General features: G+C 45.0%; 1 protein-coding gene across 3 annotated transcripts in view; it reads left to right on the top strand.

Annotated features, from left to right (window-relative positions):
* Positions 1 to 23460, top strand: part of ARHGAP44 (Rho GTPase activating protein 44) — a 155428-nt gene that overhangs the window by 85741 nt on the left and 46227 nt on the right. For all 3 annotated transcript variants that reach the window (XM_032616274.1, XM_032616275.1, XM_032616273.1), the window contains exons 4-7: positions 5139 to 5215; positions 12461 to 12572; positions 15175 to 15251; positions 21450 to 21567. In XM_032616274.1, the coding sequence (XP_032472165.1) occupies positions 5139 to 5215; positions 12461 to 12572; positions 15175 to 15251; positions 21450 to 21567 (384 nt within the window). The remainder of the gene's footprint in view (positions 1 to 5138; positions 5216 to 12460; positions 12573 to 15174; positions 15252 to 21449; positions 21568 to 23460) is intronic.

Genomic DNA, 23460 nt, shown 5'->3' with positions numbered 1-23460 from the left:
GAATCCTTCAGAGATTCAGTATCCTTCTACGTGAAGTGGGGGTGAGCAGGGTGTGGAGGAGAGAGCAAGTAATACCTCAGTCACGGGTAGGCATCAGGTTAAATAAATCAGCACAGTACCCCGCGTCGACCGAGCCCTCAGCTTTTCCTTTGTCTCAGAGCATCTCTTTAGAAATAGAAATAATTTGTAGTCTGTAGTGAGTTGCAGTCCATTAACTTCCTCTGTTCGCCCGCCTTTGATCATAGATTTTCACTATCCCCTTTTTGACGTGCAAGTATGTCACCTTAATCCATTTCTTCCTTCCTTTTTTTCTTTTGGTAGCTTCCTTCTAATTGCTTGATTCTTTTCTTTTTTTTTTCCTTTTCCTTTTCTTAATTTCTTGACTCTTAAAAGCATCGACACAGCGAAGACTCACCACTAATTGAGGTTTCACCCCATTAACACCTGTGCCCTTGGAATCCAAGTGCTCACATCACCCTCAGTGTCTCCCCTGCAGTGAATGCTTTCTTAGGAGCCTCACCTGGGCCACAAGCTCAGGCCCTAGCTTGTGGCCTATATCCCCTTACACCATCACTACAGGACTTGTTTAAATACATGTTGTCATCTTCATTCAATGATCTGTGTAGCCATTTCAAAAAAAAAGGCTGAGGCAGCTCTCTATGTCTTGATAGGAAATTACATGAATGATACCTCTACATGAAAAGGAAAGCAAAGGGTAGAGGGGGTTATATCATGTGTTAACAGTTGTGAGGGAAAATATGTCCACTAAAAATGGGCACATGGGGCTTCCATGGTGGTCCGGTGGTTAAAGCTCCTAGCTCCCAATGCAGGGGGCCCAGGTTCCATCCCTGGTCGGGGAATGAGATCCCACATGCCGCAACTGAAGATCCCGTGTGCTGCAACTAAGACCCGGCATAGCCAAATAAATAAATAAATAATTTTAAAAAATGGACACACACTCACGTATACAATTGGATCTTCTTAGAATATTTATGGAAGGATACATAGAAAACTGATCACTGGCAAGGTTTCTGGAGAGGGGAACCCCGTGGCTGAGGGTTAAGGATGGGAGAAGACTTTCTGCTGTAAACCCTCCAGCACCTTTTGAGTTTTATACCATTTGCTTTTCAAAAATGAATTCATTTGAGATGGAGAAAGAGAGAAAGCTTATTCTCCACGTGAAAATCTTAGCAATTAACGTGCAGTTGAAACAGGAATAGCTTTCTCGTCCTGTGGTCCTTCGTCACTTAAAGTGGCTCTCTTTGCCACCTAAAAGCATCTCATAATCATCAGTGAGGATGTTGAGTGACTGGAAATGACTAGAAGATAAAGTTGGCCCCCTGCTTGGGAGAAGGGCCCCTCCAGTCCTACCATTTCCAGCTCGTTTTTCCTGTGTGAATCTGGAAACCAGACACCTGGCTGTCCCCTCACCACCTCCCTCCAAGACCGATGGCTTTGTAGTCCTCAGGGCTGTTCTGTGCTTGACCTACAGTCTGCTAGGCATCCCGGGTGTGGTTTTCTGCTCCACTCACTGCCAGGACTAATCGGACTGATCTTCTTCATTTGGAAAAACTCCACTCACTGGTAGATATATTTCTCCAAAGGATGCCAACTTCCAGGCCATTAGAAATTGCCTGTCATCTGCTGTAGGCAAGATCCTCCCTTGCCTGGCTTCCTTGTCAAATTCTGAAGAAGGACTCAGAAAGGGCTTCAGTCCTGCCTGAAAGGCAGGTGGGTCATGGGTCTCTGGATCCTCAGCATAAAGAAAATGGTCTTGTGTGGCTGTACTCTCTGACATTCGGGGTGGGGGGGAGCATCTTCAGTGGTTGGTTATTCAGATATTTTAGGAACTTGCAGATTGAACACCTTTCTTTAAACCCAAACCTCAGCACTCTTGATGTTTTGGGCTGGATAATTCTTTGTTTCTGGGGGCTTTCTGATGCACTGCAGGATGCGTAGCAGGTATCTAGTGCGTATCTACCCACTAGATACCAGGGACGTCCCCCACATGGTGACAATCACATACATCTCCAGACTTTGCCAAACGTCCCGGGGGGACAAAAATTACCCCTGGTCAAGAACTCTAATACCGTAATCCATCCTTTTTCTCTGAGTGTAACAAATGTTATACCTGCACAACTCCTTTTCTTTTTTAACCACTTTAGACATTTTTCTAAAATGTGCTTTCAGTAACTTCTTTTTGAAAGGTGAGGGTGGGAGCAGATGCTCTCCGAAGATACTGTTCCTCTGCCTTTAATTAAGTCTCTGGAAACCTGGACCTAATAGCTCTGTAGGACAGCTAGAAAGTGGTGTTTACATTTGGATATATTAGTACTTCGTTGCCTGGTCTCGTTTTTACCAAGAACAACGTCCCATTTTATGTGAAATGACGGGGTAGCAAGATTATTCCTCGAGTGAAAGGGATCAGACCTCTGTGGGGTGGACGTGTCTAAGGGCAGGGAGGAGGTTCTATTTTAGACCCGTTGAGGACACCTGGTGTCCTGGGCTCCCCTCCACCTGGACTAACCCCAGGAACCCTAGGAACTTCCATACCACTCTTGGGGGTTGGTCTACCTCCTGTGACCTTCCCCGGAGATACCTAGAGCCCATGGGTCTCCTGGGGATGTTCAAACCAGATTCCTAAAACTCCACCTCCAGCTAGGTGCCGCTCTCAAGTCATCCAGTTGCCTGTCTCAGGATTGAGTTCTTTTCATCTGATCATGTTGTTCTTAAGCCCTCAGTGGTCCCCAAGTGCCCCTAGAAGGAAACCCCAGTGCCTGCCTCTGGTTGACGAGGCCCCGCACCATCCCGCCTCTTCCCCCTCCCCCAACCTCTCCCCCAACCTCTCCCCCATCACACACTGTGCTCCAGCCACGCTGGTCTGTGGGGACGCAGAGCCAGCTGAGCTGGCTAGGTAGCCCACCTCCGGGCCTTTGCACCTGCAGTTCCTCTGCCCGGAATGTTTTTTCCCAGGTCACCTGGAGGTATGGCTGACTTTCTCTCCCTTCAGGTTGCTTCTTAAATGTCCCCCCTCGGGGGCGGGGGGCAGTCTTTTCTCCTCACCGCCCCCTCCCCACAGCTGCCCACTCTGCCCATTGTCTTGCTTCCTGCTGTTCCCATGGCACTTCCCACTCTCGAAAGGGTCTCCTTCAAAGTATCTGTGTTTAGTGTCTGTCTCCCTGCCCTGGGATGTAACTTCCATGAGAGCAGTGTCTGGTCTCGGTCACCACGGGCGTGGTACCCAGATAGGCACCCCATTCATGCTGGGGAGTAAGCGAGTTACAGCCGAGGGTCTCTGGGTGCTAAGACAGGAGATTCTGGGCTGGGAGGGGCTCCATCACTTTCTGTTTGAAGAGCTGTCTGTGTGGCAGTGTGGACTGGAAGACCCGAGGGTATCTAGCTGTTCTTTTTTAAATTTTTTGGCCGCGCTGTGCGGCATGTGGGATCTTAGTACCCTGACCAGGGATTGAACCCGTGTCCCCTGGAGTGGAAGCACGGAGTCTTAACCACTGGACCGCCAGGGAATTCCCAGATATCTAGCTGTTCTTACCTTGTTGTTCTCCGTGTGTGCTGGGTGGTTCCAGCTCAGGAAGGAGAGGGCTTGTTGACCCTTAAGGAGGGAAGATGGATTATGCTGTGGTCCTTCTGGCTGCCCACCTCCCTCCCTCCTTCTTTCCGTCCCTCCCTCCCTCTCTTCCCACATAACATAAAGCTTACCACTTTAGCTATGTTAAAGAGTACAATTCAGTGACGTTTAGTACAGTCACAAAAGTGTGCAACTACCACCATGATCTACTTCCAGAACATTTCTGTCGCCCCGAAAGGAAATCCCGTACCCATTAGTCAGTCGTTCCCCTTTCCCCCTCCCCCCAGCTCTTGGCAACCACGAATCTACCTTCTGTCCCTATGGATTTGTTTATTCTGGATATCTTATATAAATAGAACTGTACATTATGTGCACATTTGTGCCTGGTTTATCTCGCTTATTGTGGTGCCTTCAGGGTTCACCCATGTTGTAATCTGTGTCAGGAGTTCGTTCCGTTTTTATGGCTGTATAATATTCCGTTGCATGGATAGACCACATTGTGTTTATTCACTCATCCGTTGATGGACGTTTCTGCTGTTTCCACCTTTTGGCTGTTGTGAATTGGGCTGCCCTTTGCATCATGCACATGTTTTTGTTCAGCCATCTGTTTTCAAATTATTTTGAGTACATGCCCCAGAGTGGAATCGCTGGGCCATATGGTAATTTTGTTTAACTTCTTGAAATGCTGCCAAACTTCTCTACAGTGCTGGACCATTTTACATCTCTACTGGCAAAGCATGAAGGTTCCAATATCTCCACACGCTCACCAATATTTATTTTTTGTATTTAAAAAATAAATTATTAATATTATGAGAGCCATCCTCGTGGGTGTGAGGTGGTATCTAATTGCAGCTTTGATTTGGGTTTCCTTAATGACTAATGATGTTGAGCATCTTTTCATGTGCTTATTGGCCATTTTATATCTTCTTTGTGGAGTATACCTTATTTTGGTGATTATTTTGTTTGCATTGTAATTCTGTGTGAACATTTTTCTCTCTCTTCCTTGACCATAAGCTGCCTTATTTCTAAAATGGGGCTAATATACTTCTTGAGAGAGATGATTTTTAGAAATTAAGGCATGGCTCGAATCTTTAGCATAAGTTTGAAATCTTCTCCTTTTTCCCTGCTGCTATGCTACTTCGTTTTAAAATGCAGCATGTAGGGAATTCCCTGACAGTCCAGTGGTTAGGACTTCACGCTTTCACTGCCATGGTCCAGGTTCAATCCCTGGTTGGGGAACTAAGTTCCCACAAGCAGCACAGCGCAGCCAGAAAATGAAATGAAATGAAACAAAATGAAAATTAAATTAAAAATGCAGCATGTAAACCTTAGCCTTATTTTCCGACTTAGCAAATTTAATCCTCTGAATTTTGACATCTCTGAGTCTAACTCACCATTGTATCCTCTGAATTTTTAGGTTTTATTCATATTTTAAAGTCAGTTTGTTTCTTAGCTAATGTAATATCTAGGCAAGTATTTGACTTCTTGCTATTTTAGTGTAAGTGGGTGACTGTTGAAGTAGTTTTCATTACCACGTTTTCTTCCTTTTCAGAAAAAGTTGCCTTTGACCACACTGGCTCAGTGTCTGGTGGAAGGATCAGCTCTCCTGGGAGATGACACGCTTCTTGGGTAAGGCAATTCCATGTATGGGTTTGTGCTAAATCTAGGTGAGTCCCCATCCTTACAAGGGGACTAACAGTCCTCACGGAGATAGTGAGGACACCTGTGGCCTGGCTGGAGACTGCACAGGGAAGAAGGAAAGGTTGCCGGTGAGAAACTGAGGCCCCAGGTCCAGGAGTCATAGTGTCTGTGCAGGTGGCAGCTCCCAAGGGGAGAAGTTCACATGAAACTGTTGGGACTTCCCTGACGGTCCAGTGGTTAGGACTCTGCACTTCCACTGCAGGGGACACGGGTTCCATCCCTGGTAGGGGAACTAAGATCCCGCATCCCGCATGCCGGTAGGGGGCGGGGAAGGCTGTTGAAGGACACTTGAAATCCCTTGGGCTTCAGCAGAAGCAAATATGAAATCTCTCCGTGTCAGATGTCAGAACTTATAGGATTCCCAGAAGAGCAACCCTTGCTGATTTCGAGCTCGCAATAAAAACAAACTAAATATAGAATCATCATGAGAGGCGGTCAGTATGCACAGTCTGTGGGAGAATCAGACCCTGAAAATGAAAAATAACGGACAACCTGAAAGGAAGTGGACAGTAATTACGTTTAAAATGAAATTTAAAAATAAAGACAAAACACAATAGGGGTGAAAAAAGAAGAGGCAGAATCAAAGAAAAACCAAATAGAACTTTTTAAGAATTCAAATTATATTTATTATAATTTAAAAACTTACTTGAGAGAAACTGGAAGTTGCACACAGATACGGAAGTTGGTGAACTTAAAGAGGTCTGGAGTTTAGAATTTACAGAATAAAGTACAAGAGGTAAGGATACAGGCAGCATTAAATGGAGAGACTCAGATGGCAGGATGTAAAGATACAGCATTATGTGTAGCAGTCGCTCCTGAAGAAGAAAATAGAAGGGGAAATTTATGGTTGAAGTTTCCTTTTCTAGATTTGAATACAAACATGAGTGTTTAGATTTAAGAAGCACCAAAAGTCCTGATTGAGATCCATCGAAAGAAATCCATCCCTGGACACGTCGTCATAAAACTACACCCTATTAATAAAAAAGAACTTTAAAATCAACCAGAGAAAGAGATAATTGTGTATAAAAGAGCAATTAGAGTGATAACAGACTATTCGGGAGGCACAATAAATGCCCGGAAATAATGGAGGAGTGTCTTCAAGTAGTGAGTGAAAATATATCTAGATGCAGTGATAGACTAAATCTTTATTCAGGAATAAGGGGAAAATAAACATATTTTCGGGCACAGATTTAGAGAAGTTACCACTTGCATGTTCTCACTGAAAAACTAGTTAAGGATGTGTGAAGTAGATTATGTCCAGAAGAAAAGAATGAAATGCAGATAACAAGATAGCATTTTAAAAAAAAAGTAGTGGGACTTCCCTGGTGGTCCAGTGGTTAAGACTCCACCTTCCAGTGCAGGGGGCGTGGGTTCGATCCCTGGTCAGGGAGCTAAGATCCCACATGCCTCGCAGCCAAGAGACCAAAACATAAAACAGAAGCAATATTGTAACAGATTCAATAAAGACTTTAAACATGGTCCACATCAAAAAAAAAAAAAAAAAAATCTTAAAAAAAAAAAAGTAGTGTGGGAATTCCCTGGCGGTCCAGTGGTTAGGACTCCCTGCTTTTACTCTGAGGGCCTGGGTTCAGTCCCTGGTGGGGGAACTAAGATCCCACAAGCTGTGCAGTGCGGCTATAAAAAAAAAAAAAAGAAGAAAAAAAAAAAAAACCAGAAAACAAAAAACCTTTAAAAAAAAAATAGTGAATGTGGTGTAAGGGACGTTTTCTCTCTTCCCATCTTAGGTTCCTTCACAGGGCCGTGCAAATTAAATTGACAAAAGACAGATTAATAAGAGAATAGCATACACATTTGATTAACGTGCAGTGCATACACATGGCAGAACTCGGTGATGAGTAACTCAAAGGGGTGGCTGGAACTCGGGCTTATATAGCATTTTAAACCAAAGAACAGTGATGTTTAGAGACGTGACAAACAAGACAGAGGAAAAAAATGTTAGTTTCTATGGCAACGAATTGTAGGAAGGTAAGTATATGAGGGACTAGTAGAAGATAAGTGTTAGTTGGTAAGGTTTGTAATGTAGAGACCACTGGTGCCGTCTCTGGGCTGATAAGGGTCTAGAATTATCTCTGGTGATTAACATCTGTCTTTCCTGGTAGAGAGGAAAGACATGTCCTGCTTTTAGGCAAATAGGGGAAGGGTGGAGAGCTTTTTTTGTGTCTGCTTCTTCTCCATTGCCTTCAGTTCAAACTAATCCGTACGCCACAGTGGCATACTTTGGGGAGGTGTATCCTGCTACCCTTCAGTTTAAAGAAATATAAATAAACATTGAATTAAGAAACAACAATATAAAAATAATCTGGGGGCGGGGGCAGTTAAAGCAAAGGAAAACTAGAATACTAGAAAATAATAATAGGGAGCTTTGCAAAGGGCATCAGTGTTTCAAGCTCTTGTATGAAAGGAGGATAAAGGTATTACATTTAAATTTAAAGTGAAGTGTGCATGTTAGGAAGGTAAGAACGACCACAAGAAGAAAAGTAATAGAACGTGTAACTTCAAAATTAGGTGGAGGATGGAGAGAGGAATAAACAAAATAGAAAAAAAGAAGCCCACAGAACGGACTAAAAGAGAAAAAAAAGGGGCTTCCGGTGGCGCAGTGGTCGAGAGTCTGCCTGCCGATGCAGGGGACACGGGTTCGTGCCCCGGTCCGGGAAGATCCCACGTGCCGCGGAGCGGCTGGGCCCGTGAGCCATGGCCGCCGAGCCTGCGCGTCTGGAGCCTGTGCTCCGCAACGCGAGAGGCCACAACAGTGAGAGGCCCGCGTACAGCAAAAAAACTTTTAAAAAGGGAAAAAAAAAGGTCAGCACAGAAAAGCATAACAATAGAAAACAGAAAAATGAAGGTAATAGCAATTAGTGCCTCTATACCTGTAAATCGTACACAGCAAATGGAATAAACTCAACTGTTTATAATATACAGACTCTCAGGTGGGTAAACATGGAATCCTGTTGTATCAGTGTGTTCTTTCTGAGAGACTTGCCTGAAACGTAGTGACACAACAAGGTTGAAAGTAAAGGATGGAGGACACCAGGTAAAGATGCCAGAGTGAACACACACATCTCATTTTTGTTCCCTTCCAAAACGGACTATAATGCGGGGGGTTTTTTTCTGAAAAGACATAAACCCACAAAGGCAGGAAAAAACAGGAGAGAAGACAGAGGGTTTTGTGAGCTGTAAAGCATATGATTGACTGGAACCTGACTTAGCAAGTCCCAGAAAGCTGACTCTTAAGGCAGAAGTAGGATGTGCAGAGAGCTGAGATGTTCATACCATGAAATGCTGACAAGGCTCAGGAATTGGCGGCCCCAGGGATCTCAGGAACAGTGGGTCGTTGGAGGGGGGTGGTGATGAAAATCACAAATGGGGGTTGAAAGCTAGTCAGGTGCTATTTGGATCACTCAGACCCAGCTCTTATCCACACCGCTAGGAGACTCTCATCCCCTTGCCCCCAAGCCCAGCAAAAGTCTGGAGCTTCATCTCTGGGGAGGGTAAGACGGAGCATCCCGAGACTGGGGGCACTGGGCACAGTGGAGCATAGGGGTAGCAGTCAGTAAGGTACTTAGATTCTTGAGAGATAAGAGAAGATGAAATAAAAAAACAGGACGTTAATTAAGAAATACAAGAAAGAAATAGTCAGAGATCAAAAGCAAACTCATAGAAATGAAAAATATGACCTTCTCAGTAGGTTTGGAAGCTAAAGTTGAAATCATCCAGAAAAGAGAGCAAAAGACAAGGACACGGAAAATAGAGAAGTTAGAAGAATAGAGGGCCAATCTAGGAAGTCTTAGACCTAAATAACAGGAATTGCAAGAAGAGGAGAGGAAGAAATCATAATTAGAGTTTAAAAAATAATCCAGGGGGGCTTCCCTGGTGGCGCAGTGGTTGAGAGGCCGCCTGCCGATGCAGGGGACACGGGTTCGTGCTCCGGTCCGGGAAGATCCCACATGCCGGGGAGCGGCTGGGCCCGTGAGCCATGGCCGCTGAGCCTGCGCGTCCGGAGCCTGTGCTCCGCAACGGGAGAGGCCACAGCAGTGAGAGGGCCGCGTACCGCAAAAAAATAATAATAATTTAAAAAAATTAAAAAAATAATAATCCAAAGATATTTTCCAGAAGTGAAGAATGTGAGTTTCTATATTGAAAGGGCCCACGGATCTCCTAATACAATAGGAAAGATTAACCCTATGCCAGGACTCACCAGTAGTGAGTACTCGTGACAAATAAAAGATTCTACACCTTCTAGAGAGAACATTGTCATATACGAGGGGTCAGGAATCTGAATTCTTCCGACCTTACCAAAAGCAATAGTGGAAGCTGGAAGATTATTATTATTTTTTTAAATAAATTGATTGATTGATTAATTGGCTGTGTTGGGTCTTCATTGCTGCACGCAGGCTTTCTCTGGTTGCAGCGAGTGGGGGCTACTCTTCGTTGCGGTGTGCGGGCTTCTCATTGTGGTGGCTTCTCGTTGCAGAGCACGGGCTCTAGGCGCACAGGATTCAGTAGTTGTGGCGCGCAGGCTCAGTGGTTGTGGCTCACGGGCTCTAGAGCACAGGCTCAGTAGTTGTGGAGCACGGGCTTAGTTGCTCCGCGGCATGTGGGATCTTCCCGGACCAGGGCTTGAACCCGTGTCCCCTGCATTGGCAGGTGGATTCTCAACCACTGAGCCATCTGGGAAGCCCGAAGCTAGAAGGTTATTGAACAATGCCTTCAAAATTCTGGGAGAATATGAAGCATAGAATATAGTCTCCTGTCTAACTTTCATCTAGCCTGAGGGTAAAGAGAAGTTGTGACACGCAGGGTCTCAGAAAATGGACTTCCCACACACTTTCTCAGAAAGCCGAAGCGTGGTGGGCCCACAGTGAGGCAGTGACCGAGACACGCAGGGGTAGGGGAGTAGGAAACAGGATCTCCAGCCCAGGACAGGGAGAGAGAGAATCCAGCAAATGGTGAAGGGGGATTTCAGGAAGACCGCCGTGCCTGGAGAGAGAAGGAAAACTCAGTGCAGATGGACACGGGTCTGGGAGAGACTGCTTCAAGAAGATGAAATATGAATTCACATCGGGGTGGTTCAGTAGCTTAAGAGACAAGAAGAGTGGCAGAGGATTTGGGGTGCAGTCAGGTACACAGAAAACTAAACAAGCTGAAATAAGGCAATTATCAACTCCCAAGAGAACAAATAAATGTGCAGGAAGGACCAGTAATCATAGTGCATAACCCAGCTTTGCTCCGAATAGCAGATGGAGTCAAAAGGTGGTGTAAAGACTAAATATCAACTGATAGAAATAAATGGAGGAAGGGGAAATGCAAATAGAGCTAATTCTCATTTCCCACGGTTGAGAGTCAGTTCACAGTTCTAAAAAGAAGCAGCAGTTGACATAGGGAGCTAAGAACCAGAAAAATCAGAGAAAAGACACCATTAAAAAGATACAGAGAGAAACCCACAACCTGGGAGCTGACATGTGCAGCAGATCTGCAAAAGAATTTAAATATACTCTACACCCACACACGTACCTGTAAGTATATAAAGAACTCCTACAAATAAAAAGATTGTAATACAAAAATCACCAAGAAATACGAATAGACACTTCGTGGACGAGGGACCCTCAGTGACCCAGTTAAAAACGTTTACGGGCTTCCCTGGTGGTGCAGTGGTTGAGAGTCCGCCTGCCGATGCGGGGGACACGGGTTCGTGCCCCGGTCCGGGAAGATCCCACATGCCGAGGAGTGGCTGGGCCCGTGAGCCACGGCCACTGAGCCTGCGCGTCCGGAGCCTGTGCTCTGCGACGGGAGAGAACACAGCAGTGAGAGGCCCATGTACCACAAAAAAAAAAAAAAAACAAAAAAAAAAAAACCGTTTACATCCATGGTTTGACACTGAACCTATTCTTCTGGTACTTGCCTTTTACATTCATCATTATGTTTGGGGCTTATCCATCTTGATATACATGCAGAATTAGATGAAACCCAATGATGAATGTAAAAAGCAAGCAATTGAGCTGACTGAAGCAGCTGTATCATGTAGTGCATGTGAACACATACATATATAATAAAAGTGTAAAAGTATGGACAGGGGGACTTCCCTGGTGGCACAGTGGTTAAGAATCCACCTGCCAATGCAGGGGACACGGGATTGAGCCGTGGTCCTGGAAGATCCCACATGCCGCGGAGCAGCTAAACCCATGCGCCACAACTACTGAGCCTGCGCTCTAGAGCCTGTGAGCCACAACTTCTGAGCCCACGTGCCACAACTACTGAAGCCCACGTGCCTAGAACCCGTGCTCCGCAACAAGAGAAGCCACTGCAATGAGAAACCCGCGCACCACAACGAAGAGTAGCCCCCGCTCACCGCAACTAGAGAAAGCCCACGCGCAGCAACGAAGACCCAACTCAGCCAAAAATAAAAATTAATTAATTAATTAAAAAATATATACGGACAGGAAAAGTACATACTAACTTTAGAATAGTACTACCTCTTTCCATACTTTTGTTAATTTGTAAAAACTTTTTACATGAGTTTCAGGTAACATGGTACCATGAAAAGGGAGGGCTGCTTGTATGCCCTTCAGGGGAAATGAACATCTTAGAAATATTGTATTCTCCTGTCTAGGAATACGGCATAACTTTCTACTCATTCAGGTCTTATGTAATTCGCTCATTATTAATAAACTTCTACATGGTTTTCCCTTCCATTTTTTCACTGGAAAATCGTCCGCTCCTCCTATATTAAATAAGTTTTCGTGGCTTGGGAGAAGGAGTTTTCTTTCCGTTAGAGCCTACTGACATTGAGGTTTTTGTATGTGTTTGAAGGTATGTTGGTTTGTTGGCACACTGACTTCAGCTGTTTTCTCCAGTGGTCTCAGGAGGGAGAAGCATCTGGCCCTTTCCAGGCCTGTGGATTTGGCATGTGTGACTCTGTTCTCTCCACATCTCTCTTACTTTCCCCACAAATCCCCTTTCAGCCCAGGCACACAGTAGGTACTCAGCATCCTTTAGAAAGTAGGCAGTGTCGGAAATGACCACGTGCAGCAAGTTGGCGCAGCCGTCAGCTACTTTATTAACGCCATCTCGTGAGTGCTCACCTGGACGGGGGGTGATGGGTCACATCTTCCTCTACAGGGCACTCAGGATGGTTTTTCTTCCCTTCTGTCGCAGGAAGATGCTGAAACTCTGTGGCGAGGCGGAGGACAAGCTGGCGCAGGGGCTGATTCATTTCGAATTGCAAGTCGAGAGAGACGTGATCGAGCCCCTGTTCCTGCTGGCCGAGGTCAGAAGCAGGAGTGAGGCTGGGCCCGCGTGAGCGGGGAGGGCGGAGTGGCGGGCTCTGGGGTCCTTCTGCTCCGGCCTATTTCTACCCCTCACCCCACTCTGGGGCACAGTGTTTCACTGGGGATCATTCCTACCCGACTGCCTGGGGTTCCCCAGCCTGCTAGCCCTTTGAGCTGCGGGCTCCCCCCTTCTCCCACCCACCCCCTCCTCTGCTGGCATCCCCATGGGTGAAGCTGCAAGGCTGGCGGCATCACCGCGTCCCCCGCAGGGTCTCCGCCCCATCTCCACCCCTGGCCTCCACCCATCTCAAGTCTTCGGTGAAATGAGCAGTGGAATCTAAAATAGGACACAAAGGAACATAGCTACGAAACAGAAACAGACTCACAGACATAGAGAACCGACTTGTGGTTGCCAAGGGGGAGGGGAAGGGATGGATTGGGAAGTTGGGATTAGCAGATGCAAGCTATTATAGATAGAATGGGTAAACAACGAGGTCCTACTGTACAGCACAGAGAACTATATTCAATATCCTGTGATAAACCATACTGGAAAAGAATATTAAAAAAAGAATGTATATATATATATGTATAACTGAATCACTTTGCTGTACAGCAGAAATTCACACAACACTGTAAATCAACTATACTTCAATTAAAAACTTAAAAAACAAATGAACAGCAGCCCCTACTCACAAGGGCTGGGGACCCGTGTCCAAGAGACTCTCTAAGGCCCCCTCACTGTTTCTGTTTACATAGGGCCCTTCTCTTTCTACTTTAAAGGACATTAAAGAAAATTTTTCTTAAAATGAAGCCTTAATGCCTATGTGACAGTTTTGCCAGCTTCAACCAAGTGAAATTTTATCAAGAAGGAAAATCACTGGGGGATGTTATTTGTCCTGAAGCCTGGACCTACTCCCAGTTCCCTTTAATTGATTGTACCAGCCTCCACGGTGCCGTAGGGATGGAGATGTTCCACGTCTGCACTGTTTGGTGGCCACTAACCACCTGTGACTACAGAGCTCTTGAAATGTGTTTAGTGCAACGAAGGAACTAAATTTTTAATTCTGTTTAATTTTTGTTCTCGAATTTATTTATGTATTTATTTTTGGCCGCGCCCAGCGGCATGGGGGATCTTGGTTCCCCGACCGGGGATTGAACCTGCGCCCCCTGCAGTGGAGGCGTGGAGTCTTAACCACGGGACTACCAGGGAAGTCCGCGTTCCCTTGTATTTGAAATGGCGTAGCCACAGGTGGCTCAAGGCTACCGTATCGGGCAGCCTTGCCCTAGACCGTGTCTGGTTTCCTTTCTAGACCACTCCCAGCACCTCCCCATCCCCTGGTGCAATTTCTGGGACAGATGAATGGGTAAGTAATTACCGAAGTGCTTAGAAGTATTCAAGGAGAATGTTCTAGATATGGTGCTTTGATATGGACCAGCCCTCGACTTCTTAGATGCCATCCTGGTACAGCCTAGACCATTCCTGAGAGGCCCTCTTACTCTTTAGAAAGGTGCTCTGGGGTCCCAGCCAAAGCCACAAGCGAACTCAAGGGGGCAGGTCTGAGCTGGGTGCTGAGACTCGCTTTGCACCTGGGCTCCGCAATGACCCCGGTGCCTGGGGACAGTTGTCTGTCTTCCTACCGGAAGTCAGTGCCCTACTCATCTATGCCTGGAAGAGTGAGTACAGAGCACCTCGTACAACACTGGACCATCCTCGCATTTTTTCCTTTTAAATTCTCACATCCTGCCCCACTTTTGCTGGGCCTGCAAGCAACATTCTGCCCTGGAATACTCTCTTAAGTCACCTTTAGAAATAAAAGAGCATCCACACACAGCCACCGTAGGAGAACTTATCACTCAGTGAAGCCGTGGCGATGTTTCTTCATTATTTACTTTGGGGAAAAAACCTCCCTTCTATAGGAATATATCCTAATTGCATTTCCCATAGCATCTCAGGCCTCCTGAGGCCAGGTGTCCTCCTCCAGCTGTCTGTGTTGAATTAGGTCTGTGTGTCAGATCTACCTGCCTTTCTTCCCATGTCTGGCCCTTACACAAGCAGAGAGATGTTTTTGCCGGCTGGGAGAGAGCGGGGATGAGGCGGGCAGAAGCGAGCCAGGCGACCCAGGGCCTCTGAGATGGTGTGGCTTGGCTCAGGACCTGACAGATTCCAGTGAAGAAAGAGCAGAGTTTAGCTCAGGAAAGGGAACCAAGAATTTCCTCTGAAAATGAGGATGGGGAGACCTCGAGCAAACTTGCTGGGAAGATATCATTAATTCTTTAAGAATCTGTCTTTTCTCGCAGACATAGAAAACAAACTTATGGTTTACCAAAGGGGAAAGGGAAGGGAGGGATAAATTAGGAGTTGGGAATTAGCAGGTACATGCTACCATATATAAAATAGGTAACCAAGAAGGCCCATTGCGTATCTTGTAATAACCTATAATGGAAAAGAACCTGAAAAAGAATAGACGTATATGTATAACCGAATCAATTTGCTGTACGCCTGAAACATTTTAAATCAATGATACTTCAATTTAAAAACATTTAAAAAGAATCTGTCTTGGGCTTCAAATCAACTGTGTTTGTTTTCTCCTGTACCCACAGGTGGAAATCCCAAATATCCAGAAACAGAGGAAACATCTAGCAAAGCTGGTGCTGGACATGGACTCTTCACGAACGAGGTGTGCTGGGATTTCTTTACTTTCATTTCTGCTGCTTTGAAGGAGCTGTGATCACGTCTGAGGGGTAGGGTTTTGTGTGTGAGCGTTTTCATTCATCGAGTGTTTCTTGCACCCACCGTGTGTCAGGCGCTGGAGGTCCCGGGACCATGCTCTCATGGAGGCTCCAGCCTGGTCTGGGAGTTAGATCTAGGCAAGAGAACACCCACGTGAGGCTGTTTCAGAAGCCGTAAGCCCTATCAAGAAGAGAGCACAGTGTAATTTTGGCAGGAGATGTGGAGAAGCGGGCTGCAGCATTAGATAGGGTGAAGGAGAGAAGGCTTCTTTGAGGAGATGACACTTGATCTCATAAGAAGGAGGCAACCGTGCAAAGATCTGGTGCAGAACTGCCCATGACAGCAGGAACAGCAGATGCAAAGGTCCTGCGATGGGAATGAGGTTGACGTATTCAGGACACAGAATGAAGACCAGTGTGGCGGGGGTGGAAGGGACAAAGTGGGGAGTGGTAGGGGCAGAGATCAGAGAGGCAGGTAGCGTGATGTGTCGTCCTGTTTACCATGAGAGGAGTATTTCTGATTCTGGGGACCTGGTCCTGCGGTCAATGGTGTGACTGTGTCTTCTGCAGCCATTCTGTGACCCTGAGACCATCATGGGAGAAGTGCAGTTCCAACAGTGCTGCCCTTCCCCTGCTCCCTCCTCCAGAATCTACCGGGAGATTCCCGTTCCAGCAGGGGCATGCCATATACCTGCAGTGGCTTTGACTGTGGCCGTCATAAGTCACGGTTGTGTGTAAATGCCTTTTTATTTCTTAGAGTGGCATGTGTGTGCACGTTGAAACAGTGCAGACTCGTGAATAATAATACGGAAGGAACATTTTGGTTCCACCTTTGGTCCTTTGTAGGTCAAGTTTAAGAATCTCTGCATCTTATTTTAATTTTCTTGAGAAAAAGAAACAAAGACAAAACTGGAAATACTTTGGCTGGGAGCTATAGGATAATGAGTCCCAAACCAGGAGTGAATGATGAGGTCCAAGATGCAGGTTGCCTGTTCTCTAGACCTGCGACCTTGGTCAAGTCACTGAACCTTCCAGAAGAGTAGTCTCCTCACCTGTGCACAGACAGTAGCAACATTTGCAGTATTTGTGGGCCGACCTGGGAGGTTGTTTGGAGTGTCAGATGGGATCCTGTTTGTCACAGCACTTCCCAAGAGCTTTCCAAAAGGAAGCTGCTACTATAACTAGTTGAGGCACCAGAATTCTGCATTTGGATCAACAGAAAGTATAGCACAGTCCCCCAAGACCAGAAATAAATCAGGCTAGATTAGCAGAGAAACAGAGTTTCTTTCTTCTTCTTCTTTTTTCATTGCAGTATAGTTGACTTATAGTGTTTTGGGTGTACAGCAAAGTAATTCAATTATACATTTATATCTATCTATTGTTTTCAGATTCTTTTCTATTATAGTTTATTACAAGATACTGAACATAGTTCCCTGTGCTCTACAGTAGGTCCATGTTGTCTATCAACCATATATATCGTAGTGTGTATCCATCAGCGTTTCTTTAATTCACGTATTATTTCCCAAACTTCAGTCCACCTGAATGATCTTCGACACCTGTGCCAACATACCTTGTGAAATATCGATACATTTTTTTCAAAATGAGTCTATTTAAAAGAGAAATCTTAACAGCACTACCATCAAGTGAAAGGCAGTGCCCTTAGCTACAAGTATCAGGTAAATGTACAAGTGGACAGGATGAAAGTAGTACCCGTGCTGTTAAATTTTAGGTCCTGTTGCCTGTGGAAGGCTGTGATCCTGAAGTCTCCAGTTGCTGAAAAGGGAAGAGGAGGAATTAGAAAGTGGTTGAAGTTACTCTGACCCAGATCTGAGGCCCTCCCCCTAGGGCCCTTGGAGGAACAGAGAGAAGGTTGCATCAGGCATAATGGTATGGTACGACTTCCTAGTGTCCGTGAGCCACGTAAAATGCGTCCTGTAGCCGCAGTGTTCAAGTCCCACATCCCGGAGTCACGTAAGATGATGGTGGGTGTGCTGCTTGTTCCACCGTTCGGGTGACGGTGGACACCGGGCTCCTGGGTTTGCAGAGTCATTTCCTTCTGCGAGGACCTGGGTTTTAGCTCTGAGATCTCTTCTCTGCTTCTCTAAGGGACACCTTCATTCCCAGCCCGGAGCTTCCGCTCAGAGGGCTGGATGTTAGCATCAAAGCTTGTCATTGCCTTGTCCACTTAACCTATTTTCATTCAACCCCCCTTAGGGGAGAGAGAGTTTCTCCCTGGTGACAGCCACGGTCAACCTAGTTTTGTCTTATGTTTTTAATGGTGACACCAAGTGGTATGTAGATTCTGAAACCACAGAGGAGTGTCGTCAGGGACCTCTCTTCCACGATTTAACAAACTTCTTCATGTCTTCAGCTCATCCTCTCTTGTGTATTGGGATTTGGTAAGGAAATAATCTACTACCCCCTCCAAATTTTTATGCTTCTAACCTTTAACTTAGACCCTTGACAACTTTGGTTGTTTCTGAAGCCAACTCACCCCAACTTCTTGCCTTTTCCTCTAACCCTTCCCCTGAGCCACTGTTTCCCAAGATGGAGCAGTAAGACCTGTGCTACTGAAATGCAAACGTCACCAGCTACTCTTGGAGGAGCAGTTGGGTTCTCACTGCCCCTACCTCTACCCCACCCCACTTCCCCATTTGGTCAGTCTGCATACATTAGGGTCTATTTCTTGTAGCATCCTCCTTCTGAACCCCAAAAAGTGGAGGATGCCCAAGGCAGAGGAGCGGAGAAGACTGGGCAGGTGAAACACTAAATGTCCCACTAAAGCAGCTTTCCTGTTTCCTTCCAAAACTTCTTCTGGACTCCCTGTCACCCTGAACTGATCTTGAGTTTGCCTTCTATACCCTTCTCCTGGTCTGTGAAACATCTTACCCTTATTTCTGGCCTTTTTCTTTCCATTAGCCTTTCCTTAAAGCTTGTATTCTGTCTTCACCATCCCCAAATCGTAGACTGATGGCATCTCTCCCAGAGAATGATGGGGTCGCCTCAGCTACCTTAGTGGGAAGAAATGAACTTTCTTCTCTTCAAACTTCAAAGCTCAAAATCTCCTTGGACAAGAAGCCTTATTTCTTCTCTTAACAGAGCAGAACAATTGTTGAGTTTACTTATAAGAGCCTCTGAATGAGAAGATCATCCTTCCTCGAAATTCATGATTTTTAAAAATGTTTTAATTTTATTGGAGTATACTTGATTTACAATGTTGTGTTAGTTTCAGGTGTACAGCAAAGTGATTCAGTTATACATACACATATATTCATTGTTTTTTAGATTCTTTTTTCAGATAGGTTATCACAGAATATTGAGTAGAGTTCCCTGTGCTATACAGTAGGTCCTTGTTGGTTATGTATCTTATATATAGTAGTGTGTGTATGTTCATCCCAAGCTCCTGATTTATCCCTCCCCACCATGTTTCCCATTTGATAACCATAAATTTGTTTTTGATACCTGTAAGTCTGTTTCCTTTTTGTAAATAAGTTCATTTGTATCTTTTTTAAAAATTAGATTCCACATATGAGTGATATCACATGATATCTGTCTTTCTCTGTCTGACTTACTTCACTTAGTAGGATAATCTCTAGGTCCATCCATGTTGCTGCAAATGGCATTATTTCATTCTCTTTTTAGGGCTGAGTAATATTCCATTGTATACATGTACCACATCTGCTTTATCCATTCCTCTGTCGATGGACATTTAGGTTGCTTCCATGTCTTGGCTATTGTAAATAGTGCTGCAGTGAACACTGGGGTGCATGTGTCCTTTCAGATTATGGTTTTCTCTGGGTATATGCCCAGAAGTGGGATCGCTGGATCATATGGTAGCTCTATTTTTAGTTTTTTAAGGAACCTCCATACCGGTTATGCCAATTTACATTCCCACCAATAGCGTGCAAGGGTTCCCTTGTCTCCACACCCTCTCCAGCGTTTATTGTTTTTCGAAATTCATGATTAGTGGAGCTTTTCCCAATTAGTTGCTACCTGTACAAATGTTTCCAAGTTTCCCTTGATATTTTGCTATTCAGTCTCCACAAAGGGACCATTTGGGGGGCATTTTATCACTATTGTATAATATCAAAGTAGATTACTTATCCATTACAAGTAAAATGCCTTATAAATGGAGGGGAAAGGTGTATGTTTTTAAACTACCAGGACAGAATTGGGGGTGGGGGGGAATAAAGGGGAATAGGGAAGAAAAGAAAGAGATAACTTTGGAGAATGTCTTCATTTTAATATACATATATTAAGTGTAATTTGGATTTTAAAAAAAAAACAAATCTAATCCAGATCTATAAAACCCTAAAAATCAGCTTAGTGTTTGTGGCCACTTTGTTTATTTTTTACACTTATATATTGGTTAGTGTTTTTCCCTTCAGGTAGCATGAATGGGATGGTGGTTGTAGCTCCATGATCTACCATAATCAACCATGGAAGTGTGTTCGTTATCTGAGATCTAAATTACAGCCATGACATTTCATCTTTTATTTGACTAAGCCTGGGAGGTATTAGTTAAATATTTCCGTAGGGCAAACCGTTATAAGAAAGAATTGCCCAGGAATTTTTACTAATCCTTATCTGTTAGCTTAGATTTTTTTTTTTTTTTTAACATTTTGGAATATAGAATATATCCTTTCTAACTTGGATGAGGAATCTTTCTCAGGATGCATGTGTCCCTCTCTGGAGCTTCAAGCCAGCTTGATGTCCTAAAGCCTTTTCAAGTAATTTTCACATGGGTGTGCGTTTTAAGTGACAGAGAATCCTTCATTTTGCTACTTTTTGCTAATAGCAAAGAGAACTAATGTCCCCTTTTTTGGTATTATAATGCCCCACTCTCTAATTTTTTCCTGCACATAACACAAGAGGAAAGAAGAATTGTACAGAGAAGACACTTAGTGATTCAATTCTTGATTCTCAAAATGAGGGTAAAATTGCACTTTTTGCGTCTACATTGGATGGACAGTCCAAGAGCCAGATGGAACCCGCAGGCCTCTTTGGTTTGGTCCGTACGCGGTTGGCCTGCATGGTTCCAGGGGATGCTATGTAATCTGTTGTCACGTTTCATCTGATGAGTTCGCTTGACAGTTCGCAGCTTGTCAGTTGAAACATCCAGCAACCTGTGGGCCACACTCCTCCTGCCTGGGCCCCATCAGCCCTGATCACCCTCCAGTGAACCCCCACCCGGTCCCCGTCTCCTCCCTGTTCCTCCTGACTTCCCAAGACCGCAGCCAGGCATTGGCAGCCTTTGTCATCCTGATTACGCGATTGTTTTTCTTAGAGCCGAGAAACAGCTTTATATCTCATGTCCCTGTCACAAGTAGGAAATAAAGGATTGGGTGGGCGAGATTTGAAGATAATGACCCATTTGACTTATTTTTCCTACTTGCTGGGCCCTGTAGGCTGTAGAGTTTACAACCTCAGGGGGAGAGGCCCGCTGCTGTTCCCTGCTATAGCTACTAGCATCTTAGCATAATTAGAACCTTCTTTCAGGGCCTGCTTTCGGTAATTCCTTGATAATGACTTAGCAACCAGAAATATTTGTGCTTCCCCATTAAAGTTTCCCAAGGGGCTCCCTCAGAAGGCCAGTATTCTCTGCAGAGAGAGAAATGTTTAAGAAAGTATAAATGAGGTGTTGCAGTGTTGATCAGAGGTTGCTTAGTGCTTACCAGTGGAGACTTTTGCTTTCACATTTGTTTTAATCTTACCCACTTGTCCTCTCACTCAGCACCCATGATTGGCTTCAGCCAAGTAGGTGAATGTTTCGAAACTCACAGCCCTCAGGATAGGCAGGAAGCTAATAGGAATGGCATGGACCGTGCTTCAGGGGAAGCGGTGGTGAAGTCGTTTGGCCTGAGTGTTCAGAAGACAGTAGGGAGGATGATGGCAAATTGGGGAATCCTTGCTCTGTCTGAAGTGGCCGCTATCCTCAGCCTCCTTCAGTCCTGCCGCTTGGACATTGGAGCCCCCTTTCTCCTGGTCTGGTACTGGGTACCTTTTCATTATCTCTCCTTTGGAATGAGGCTGTGTCGTTCCCTGGGTGATACTCATGACCAGCTATTTCTCTGCTTCCCACAGTGTCCCCAGGGCTTGCTCTACCTGTCTCACACCTCTCCTCTTTGTCTCCTCTTTCCCATCAGGTGGCAGCAGACTTCCAAGTCTTCGGGTTTGTCCAGCAGCTTACAGCCTGCAGGTGCCAAAGCGGATGCCCTCAGGGAGGAGATGGAGGAGTCTGCCAACAGAGTGGAGATTTGCAGGGTACCCAGCTCTTTGCTCCCCTCCACTGAGAAAGATGGGGAAGCCCTAAGGGAGTCCCTTTCTGTTGGCTGGAGGTCTATGAAAACCCTAACAGTGAGCCTCTGGTTGAATCAGCTTGAGCTGCATGAGCCCTAAGAGTTGGGGCTTTCATGGTGACCTGGTTGCAGGGGGACAGCAATGGGTGATCACTGATATTCCTGCATGGTAGGCCAGGAGGAAGTGGCCTCGGTTTCTCCACGAAGATTTTGTAAGTCATCTGAGCCCCAAATCATAGATTCTAGGCCACCCAGAACAGTTGAGAGTTTAGACAGTAGATGAGCCTTGACTCCCTGTTGATATTACATTATTTTCTTGTTTGCCTTTTACTGTTTCCTGAGTCACTTTATCAGTCCTTTGCTTCGCAGGAGACATACATGTATCTATGAAGTTGAAATGCTAGCCAAGGAGACACTTGCAGCAAAGAAAACCTTCCATTTGTCAGGAGAGGAGGACCTCGTTCTACAAAGTGTGCCTCTGCCCTCGGGAGTGATAGGTGCCCCTCATCACCCATCACCCATGTTCAAATGTTTCTCATCTACGTTCCCCACAAACGTTTTATGGGGCTTTGTCAGCAATACCCATTCTTGATGCTCTGTGCATATGTACATCTGTATACATGCAGATATGCTAGTTTGGGTTTGGATCTAAGGAACAAAAATACCACATTTCCAGAATTATGCTGGTATCTGTTGTCTTCCTAACATACAGTTTTACAGGAGAGCAACTACTTTGCATGCATACATCTTTGTTCTTTGTGGCTTTATTGAATCTTACCTTGTCCGTCAGCTTCTGCTGTTATGACCACCCTGTACAGGTGATTCAGACATTGCATTCAGGTGACATTCACGGTCAGATAGAATTTCTCTCTGGAGTTAGAAACATCAAAAATATCTCGAAAGGATTTGTTATCTCTCAGCCTCCAGTTCTATGGAGCCAAGCAAAGTTAGACCAATACTTCAGACCCAAGACTCGTTGTGAGTAGAGCTGGTTTCTCATTTGAATTCCTGTGTCTATGGCAAAGATCTAGCTGGTGCTATTCGTGAAGAATCACTCTTCTTTCATGTTGATTTCCCTTTTACTCTGTGTCTTCTCTACCCATTTACCATGGGTTCATGTCCTTCAGTTAAATCTTGTTTCTTACAAAATTCCTTCCTCACCAGACACAGCAGGGTGATGTTAAGAGGGGCTGCTGGCGAGTTCCCTGGTAACCTAATGGTTAGGATTCCAGGCTTTCACTGCTGTGGCCTGGGTTCACTCCCTGGTTGGGGAACTGGGATCCCACAAGCCTCACGGAGTGGCCAGGAATGAAGGAAAAAAAAAAAAAAAAAGTGGTGAGGGGAGCTGCTGAATGCAAACATCCAAACGCATTAGAGTAAAAGTTTAATAGCTTCACTCAGTCTTGGGTAGCTTCTTACATAGGCTGTTTTTACCAAAAAATATATTAAAATTCCTTTTCAGAGATTACAAAAGTATTGCATGTTCACCAAAACCAGTGGAAAAAATTTGAAAATATATTAAGAAAACACCAATAATTCTTTCCCTTCCTACCCAGCAACCAACCAACCCCTCTGTTTGCAAAGGAGGTGACCAGTTTGCCTTTCTCAACAATATTTATTAAGATTTGTTGTGGACAATGTGCCCTGTGATGTGCCAAGTGGCCATAAAAGTTATACGGATAAGGAAGTAAGTGTTAGGACCTGTTACACAGCCTCCCGCCCTTTTTTCTTTTTTATAATCATACAAATATGCCCTCATATATAGCATTTTTCTAGGTACTTATTTTGTGTTTGTGTGTATGTGTGTGTTTATGAAACAGTCATGTTGTTTCTATTGGTCTATCACTTTTCTCAGTTA

Source organism: Phocoena sinus, chromosome 20, assembly GCF_008692025.1.
Source record: "Phocoena sinus isolate mPhoSin1 chromosome 20, mPhoSin1.pri, whole genome shotgun sequence".
Taxonomy (NCBI): domain Eukaryota; kingdom Metazoa; phylum Chordata; class Mammalia; order Artiodactyla; family Phocoenidae; genus Phocoena; species Phocoena sinus.
The sequence above is the reverse complement of the archived record's forward strand: the minus strand, read 5'-3'. Positions and strand labels throughout refer to the sequence as shown.